At 54.3% G+C, this 8573-nt stretch overlaps 1 protein-coding gene across 1 annotated transcript in view; it reads right to left on the reverse strand.

Annotated features, from left to right (window-relative positions):
* Window positions 1-6158, reverse strand: part of LOC112548613 (zinc finger protein 585B-like) — a 9847-nt gene extending 3689 nt beyond the window's left edge. The window contains 6 exon segments of the mRNA XM_025194847.1: window positions 2-950; window positions 952-1126; window positions 1438-1551; window positions 3361-3474; window positions 4200-4323; window positions 5145-6158. Coding sequence (XP_025050632.1) covers window positions 2-950; window positions 952-1126; window positions 1438-1551; window positions 3361-3474; window positions 4200-4323; window positions 5145-5249 — 1581 coding nt within the window. The 5' untranslated portion in view covers window positions 5250-6158.
* Between the last annotated feature and the right edge of the window lie 2415 nt (window positions 6159-8573).

Below are 8573 nucleotides of genomic sequence, written 5' to 3' on the forward strand. Positions count from 1 at the left end.
TCTGGCAGAAGCTTTCCCCACACAGTGCACAGGGGAAAAGCTGCTCCCCCGGGGGCCCGTGCTGATGCATCAGGAGCTGCTGCTTTGCAGGGAAGCCTCTCCCAGCATCAGGGCACGCATACAGCTCCTGGCTTCCAGGGATCTTCGGTGCGGGTACGGGCTGCTCAGGATCGAATTTGGCCTCCGGCTCAGCATCTGCTGGGTGAAAGGCCCCAGGCGCAGTGCCACAGGGTGCGAGAGGCCCCGGGCTCCCTGGGGTGGGTGGGCGGTGTGTCTTCTGGTGGGCTCGCAGGGATACGCGATCCTTGAAGCACTTGTGGCATTGGGCGCAGGCGTATGGGCGGGCATCCGTGTGCGTGCTCTGGTGCGTCACCAGGTTGGTCTTCTGGGTGAAGCGCTTGCCACACTGCGGGCAGGCATAGGGGCGCTCACCAGTGTGGGTGCGGTAGTGGGTCACCAGGTTGGTCTTCTGATTGAAACTCTTCCCGCAAAGAGAGCAGACGAATGGCTTCTCCCCGGTGTGGATGCGCCGGTGTGTGATGAGATTGGGCTTCTGCGTGAAGCTCTTTCCACACTCAGGGCACGCAAAGGGCCGCTGCTCTACAGCGGGGCGCGATGGCATGAGGCCCGCTGCCTTGGCGGCTGTGCCTCCTTCGCGACCGGGGCCTGGTCGGGGCCTCGGTGCCCCGTGGGTGCGCTGGTGGGCAGCAAGGTTGGCCTTCTGGCTGAAGCGCTTGCCACACTGGGAGCAAGGGAAGGGGCGCTCGCCCGTGTGCACGCGCCGATGGGTGAGCAGGTTGGGCTTCTGGCTGAAACTCTTGCCGCAGGCCTCGCAGCGGTACGGCTTCTCTCCAGTATGGATGCGCCGGTGCGTCACCAGGCTCTGCTTCTGCCGGAAGCCCTTGCCACAGTCGGGGCAGCGGAACGGGCCGGCTCCGAGCTGGTGTGCTGTTGCCCACACCAGCGGGCTCCTCCACTTCAGCCCTCGGCTGGCTTTCGAATCCAGGCCGCCCATCGTGACACCAGCCGCTGGACACGTCAAAGACCCTGGGGTACAGCCCCAGGGGGGGAGGGCCCTCAGGGTTCTTCTCCTCCTGCTGGACTCGGCTCACATGCTCGGGCTTAGCTAGAGTTCAGGCAGACACACAGACAAGGTGTTAGTCCAGGGCTCTTGACTGCAGCACGTAACACTGAATCAAGGGGCGCATCATTAGGACAGCCCGTTCCCTCTCTTCTCCCTCCCCGCCCCGCAAGAACTCAACCCAGCTCAGAGCTGCACCGGCTGTCTGAAAAAATACCAAGGCCTTCAGGAACTGGCAGAAAGACAGCAGACTGTAGCACCCTCCCTCCTTTTTTGTTCTGGCATCACTGCACTGTCATCTGCTGTCCGAAATCAGGATCTGGGGGAACTACAGGAAGGTTGGTAAGGATACTTACCCATGCAGGAGCTTTTGGGGATCTTGCTGTCCTCCAGACCCCGCTGATTCTCAGCATAAGGCTCTCCCAATGGTTCAGTGCCAAAGAAATCGCTGGGCTTGAACAATCTGTAGGCTGATCAAGGACAGGAGAGCGCAGTTAGGCAGTGCAATGTGCAAGATCTCACCAAGTCACACGAACAGGTGAAAAAGGACAGATGAACTTCAGTGTCAACGGCTGCAAAGTTAACACCCCTGGGGAAAAATAACTCCCACCTCCACTGGTTCTGGCCTAGGTGTTACGACTCAGGAAGAGAGACAGTTTTCTAAAGACGTCAGCTCAATATGCAGCACCACCAAAAAGCTAATAAAAGGCTGAGCATCACTGAGACGGGAACTGAAAGCAAAACGGAAAGTATCATGATACCACTATGCAAATCCATGGTGCGCCCACACCTTGAATCCTGTGCAATTCTGGTCTCCGCATCCCAAAAAGGACATAGTAGAATTAGAAAAAGCGAAGAGGGCAACAAGGTGATGAAGGGTACAGAGCAGTTACCAGACCAGGAGATATTAAAAAAAAAAGGCGAGGCTTCTTCCGTCTGGAAAGGAGAAGGCTGAGGGGAGGATATGACAGAGGCCTATATAATCATGAAGGGTGTGAACAAAGCAAACAGTCCCTAGAATGAGGGGGTAGCTGCTGAAATCAATAGGAGACTGGTTTAAAACTAACAACAGAAAGTATTTCCTTTATGCAGAGCATGGTTAACTTGTGGATTTAATTGCCAAAAGTATAAGCAAACAGTCCCTTTTTGAAGCTAGCTGTACACTACACAGATTGGTGGATGACGGATCCACTAATAACCATTAAACAGAACAGTCAGTGATGCATCTCTAAAGCAATGATGGTGGATCTTAGGGAGGGTGCGACAGAGGAATAGATCACTCTAGATGCACTTTGCCCATATGCTCTCCCTGTGAAGGAGGGGTATAAAGTCAACGGGCCCCGTGGGCCAGTCTGGCATGGCCCTGGATCAGACCCACAGACTAACCCCATATACCCGGGACTGCAGCTGGGGCCAGTGTCCACTGCCCGTGGCACACAGGCCAGTCTGGGACACACTGTATGGGGCGTGCGCACCTAGTCCAACAGCCATGGGCAGCATCGAAGCCAGGCAGCAGGGCTCTGGGGGTCAGATCTTGGACACCCTTGCTCTTCTTGCCACTGTCAGAGACAGGATAGCAGTCTAGATGGACCACTGTCTGACCCAGCATGGTACTGCTTATGTTTTTGTGCATGTCCAGCAAGCAGACCATCACACTGGAGATGATGCATGTGCGAATGCACACACCAACCAGACGCTAACAAAAGCCCCAGGGGAAGGTTTTCATTCACTGTGGGCCTCTACTGCCTGAAGCATAATTAAAAGCAAAAAAGTCGAGGCAATCGGATTTCTGGCTGGCTGGAGTGAGCTGCCAGAGAGGAGAGGTGATCAGGCTTCTTTTAAAACCATTCCCAACTGTTCACAGAAACACTCTGCTCCTTTATGCCTTCACCCCAGAATCTCAAAGTCCATTACAGCATCAATTCACTAATGACTCTCCAAGCCACTGAACTGCAACAAAAACACCATTATCCTTGTACTAATGGAGCAGCTGAGACACACAGGTTCACAGACAGTCAATGAGGCATAGCTGTGAGCAAAACCCAGGAGTTTAAACCTGGCCTGACCTCCAGCCCCAAAACCCCACTGTAAGAAGGGAGGGCTGACTGCCTGCAGTCCAACAGGGCTGGTGCAACTGCGACAGACTTCCTCCCAGAAGACCTGGCAATTTATACTGAAGCATTTAAGCGCAGGTGAACAAATTCAGGATAGAGCAAAACGAAAGTCAGTGGAATCTGCTTCTTAGACCTGGCCGCTGCGAGCTAGCTGGCAGTGCTCACCTGTGCAGGGGTCCCACGGGATATCTGCGCCAGCAGGGTCCAGTTGCTCCCCAGCGCCCGGCTCTTCCCCCCGTTCAGCGTGGGAGAAGAGGGCAGGTTCAAGAGCTGGGTAGCCTGTTTGAGGAGAGAGAAGGGTCTTGGCCAGTCTGCTTCTGCCGATGTGGATGGGAGCACCCTCCACATCCCACCAGGTGCGTCCCAACGAACTAAAACCATAGCCAGAAAGGAGACTGGAAAACGGCACTCCCGCCCTCTGCCTCATTATTTCACACGGGGGCAGGGAGAAATGAGTCTCCGACGCTCACTTTGTCCTTGGCTTTTCTCCTGGCCCATGGGGCAGTGCTGGATTTGGAGCAGTGCTGGATTTGCTGGCCCATGGGGCAGTGCTGGATTTGGCCTCTAAGACTCTCCAACTCATCTAATAAAGGTCAAACAGGCATCAGGCACCAATGACTTCCGACCATTACTGCCACGCCCACATCCATGTCACAGCGTGGACAGCTGAACCCGGCCCTTAGCACCATCCGGCCCTTGGCACAAGGGTCACCTTCCTGTCTGCAAAAGCGTGACGTGCTTTCCACAGCATTTCACTGAGAGAGATGTGAATATGTTGAATCTAAAGTGACTTTCTGTTGCATCAGTTGACAGCAATGAATGGATACTTTTACTTTATGTTCACAATCAACAACAGCCTTTCCCACACTTGGGGCTGGAGTCATTTATTTATGAAGACCTCGGACAAACCTAACACCAGCCATCAGTGCTCCCCAGCACGCTTCTCTTTCTGCTGCCTGCCACCTTACTCAGTGCACGCTGCAAGAAGGCAACAGGATCCTCACCCAGCGAGGCCACCAACGTGTGGTTCTCCCTCATCACATCCCAGTAGAGGTCCTGCTGCCAGGCCGCCAGCTCCACCCACTCCAGGGAGAAGTCGAGAGCAACATCCTCAAGCGTCACCGGCACCTGCAAAACAATCAGTGCTTGCATCAGACATGCCAGCTATGGCAGCTGTCAGATCAAGTACTCACGCGCCCGCCTCTTCCCTGAAAAAGGCCATCACGGTCTGATAGAAATGGAGTAACCAGAAATTGTGCAGGGGCAATATGGATTTGTACTTGAACTCCCCAAGAGCAGGGGGCCACGGCTTCTGCCTGCAGCAGACAACATAGAGCAGCACATCCCTGGCAACTCAGCTCTCCCTGAGGAAATGAACAGAAAGATGTGCGGGGAGGGAGGCAAGGGGCAGGATAAACACGGTGCTGCTGGCAGCCTTTGCAAGCATTCACAAAGTGCAAACTAAGTAGGAAGAAACTTTGCCACGTGTCGATGATATGAAATATGGAGAAACAGGCCAGGACAATGTTAGCTTCTGAACTCCCCAGGAAACAACGAAACTATCGCGGTGGTTCTCAATCTTTTCAGACTGCAGGCACCCCCTTGGAAAATGACAACTTATTTTCACTCATTTTCTGACTGCAGAAAAATCCTACAGCAATTCTTCTGTTGCAAAGAACTTGGACAGCCCACAGCTGGACAGAAGGTTTCTGACGCTCTGGATTCCCATTTGAAATGTCTGGGTTTACTTTGCGAATTTTCTGCATGCTTAACAAAGCAGACTTTGTGTGCCACCCTGAGGCACCCTTGAAAGGCTCTCAAGGCACCCCAGGGTGCTCCAGCACACTGGCCAAGAATTACTGCTCTACTGTAACAAGCTCCCAGAGAAACAGTAGGTCACCTCCCAGCCACATCCTACCTGGGCAGCACCCCCCACAGCCATGACCCACCAGAGACTGATCAAGAGAAGATGATCTGCAGCAGAGGATGAGAGGAGGATACTGTTTCCCTTCCCCTTGCACTGCAGATGGAGGTTCAGCTGCAGGTCCCAGCATCAACTGCGACAAAAGTTAGTAAGTGGGGAAGGAAACTGTGACAGAAGAGCTGGAAGGAGGCGATTGCTCAGGGAGAGAGAATTTATTGCTGGCTTCCTCCCTCCTTCCTCCAGGTGGGGAAGGGGAAGAGGCCAGGCCAACCCAGGGACTGCCCCGCGCTCAGAGTGTCCCTGGTATCGTGAGGGGGTGTCGGCTGTAGCCATGTTAGTCTAAGGACTCTCCCTCTGCCTGAAGAAGGGTGTTTGTACCCAAAAGCTTGCAAAGAACAATTTTTCTAACTATTTAGTTGATCTAATAAAAGATATCACGTTTACCCAAAAGCCTCATCTGCCTGGTATTGTGAAGCTTTCCTGCGGCCTGCACAGATATGTCGCTCCTGGGACTTGTAGCCCACGTGGGAGAGAGGACACTCCCGCATGCAAGCACTGCTTAGCCTGATTCAGAGAAAGCAGCTGGACGAGGGACAAGGACGGACTACACTTCCCAGCAGCCCACAGGGCAGCACAAAAACACTCTCTTCCTCTGCCAGATAACCATTAGGGAAAGCAGGCAGAGCCCTGAGTAGCAACACCAGCACTCTGTAAATTCAGGTCTGATTGTCCTTCCTACCACAGCTTGTTTTAACCACTGAACATCTCTCGTGGCAGGGAGTGCCCATTTTAGTCTGCAAACACAATCGCTGCCATTCCTCTGGGGTGAGAGCAAGAAACTATAACCGAGCTCTGCATTTCCTGTCCTCCATTTCTTCTGCCCAGGAGGGAAACATCCCAACCAGACTTGTGCCTCAAGGACAGTACCCAGGAGGAACATGACATTTTGCATGAAAGACAGGTTACAATATAAGCTAAGGAAACAGGCTGTAACTTCAGAGCCCTCAAAAGCTGCTTTATATTCCCTTTGTTCCTTCTAGCTCAATCTAGCACTAGGGGGAGGGGGCAGATAAAGGAGTGGATGTGCCCCCAAATTCCTGTGAATATTAATTTAAAAGGCTCTGGACAGAAGCCCATGCAAAGTACCATCGTGCCTGGAGACACCTGGAGGGACTTCCACACCCATCCCTTCTCCACTCGCAGAGGATAAACTGGGCCACGAACGCAGTAAGAGGCTCCTCTCTGTGGTCCGCTGGTGCCAGCCAACACTGCTTTTGGAGAGCTCCTGAGGTCACCAGCCATGACCACCTTCTGCCCTTAGCTGGTAAGAAAGGAGGCAGCCTCAGAAACTCATTCAAAGTGGTAGCTCCCAACTCTCCTGGCAAGCGAGTTGCGAACAGGATTAAGGAGCCCATCCTGCTCTCACAGGGACCAGAATCACAGGAGCTACCGTGACACTGATGGAGTTAGACTGGAGCGAGGCCAAGGGGCTGATCCTGCTGTAGCTGTTCTGGTTATGCCAAGCTACACTTAAACTAAAGATACCGAAAAGGAGCTTGGGGAAAACAGGCCTCATGACTGCCAAGTGACCCAGTAAGAAAGGAAAAAATAAAAACACACTAATGAATCTGCATTTTTGCTCAAAGAGGAGAATAAGAAAACATCAGCTGAAAAAAAACACCTCAAAGACCAACATAAGAAATAATAACTCACTAATGAGGCAGAGATAACAAGAACGTAAGTGTAGACGTGTGAACTTTGCAAGAGAAACAAGTAGAGATGGACGCCTCAAGAGAGACAGAGAGAGAGAGAGAGAGAAGTCAGTATGATGTGAGGAGTGCTCAAATATAAATACAGGGGCTGCAAGACGGCCAGGAACATTAATCACGTACTGCTCTGCTACCTGAAGCTTCAGGAAGTTGGGCTGACCATTAACGAGACCGAGCTGGTACCGTCCGAGGATGATAAAACTTTCTGAGTTTTCACCCCCAAACATTGACTCGAGTCGCTTTTCTGTATTGCCTCTGAAATCTGTAAGGCTGCTTGCTGGCGTCAGCCTTTAGGAACGCACAGGCCCCAGCAGCCTGTATCCCCAAAACGACAGCTCTAAGAGAGCACACACAAAAGAGCTCCCTATGCCTTGGGGCAGCAGCACATACACGTGCTTGGGCCTCTGCACTCGCACCACCATCCCGGACGCTGCAGTCTCTCCCCGGCGGGAGCTCCAGCACTCAGTCCTGGCAGCGGCCACCAGCACAAATGCCGCAGAACTGAATGGGTAGCGGGGACTCGGACTCTGGCATTAAGGTCAGCAGTGGAAACCTCTGCTGGACAGAGCAGTTTTCCCCTTCCACCGCCCCCCCGGTCCTACAATAAGGGGCAGGAGGAGTGAACCGAGCGTCAGGGCAGGCTCCTATAGGGGAAGCACGTCCTACAGTACTTTGCAAAGAGCAATGAATTAAGTCCCAAAGATCCCCTGTGATTTTGGTCTTTTAACCACCCCAAGTCGCAGGTGGGCTAACCGAGGCTCGGACAGGAACCAGCACCCCGTCTCTTGCTGCATCGAGGCCCAGGCGAGGTCAGAACACGAGCCAACTCCCAATCCTTGCCCCAAGACAAGCCGGACCGTGCCCAACCGGACCATGCACAGCCGTGTGCGTGCACACCAACCCCACAATGAGCTGGAGGGAAGGGAAGACGCTCAGGCTACTGAAGGGGTTAAACAGGAGTGCCCAGAGAGAAAGTGACCACAGGAAAAGGGCACGCTGGAGACTGAAAATCCTCCGGCCGGCCCCTCATCCTGTTTACAAAGACAACAGGGCAGGGTCCGGTATGCAGCGGGGCCTCATCCTGGCCGGCAGCCAGGGACAGGGCTGGCTCCCAGAGGGACAAGGGCAAAGGGGGCTGGGCTCCCTGCTGCCACGGCAGAGCACGGAAAGGAAACCCCACGTCCTGCCCCCACAATACCCGCGGGGTGCAGGCCCTTGCTAATCCCGGTGGGCAGGCGGCCAGGGACCTTATTCACCCCACACAGCTGCTCTCTCTCTCTCCCCCTGACCCGACCCCACACATCTCCACCTTGTCTGCGTGCTACAGCCCTAGACACAGCTGTCCAGGCGCCCCCGCCACGTGCTGCTCCTCTGCACATCCTCCGCTGACAAAGCCCTTTCGTTCTGCTCCCACCACCCTCAGCCCTCCCGCGCCCCATCCACCCACGCGGCCGGACCCCAGCCACAACGAGAGAGACCTCGAACTTACGCCGGCCCCCAGCCACAACGAGAGAGACCTCGAACTTACAAAAGGCAGCGGAGGGAGGCCTCAAACTGGAGCTCAGCCAGCGGACTGGGCCCGGCGTCCACGTTGCAAGGGGGACGCTAGCCAAGAGGTGTCACAGGATGATGACACCGAGGGAAGGGACCTCGGGGGGGGGGGGGGGGGGGTAGGCTCTCCTAAA

The sequence above is a fragment of the Alligator sinensis genome, unplaced genomic scaffold (assembly GCF_000455745.1).
Source record: "Alligator sinensis unplaced genomic scaffold, ASM45574v1 scaffold769_1, whole genome shotgun sequence".
Lineage (NCBI taxonomy): Eukaryota > Metazoa > Chordata > Crocodylia > Alligatoridae > Alligator > Alligator sinensis.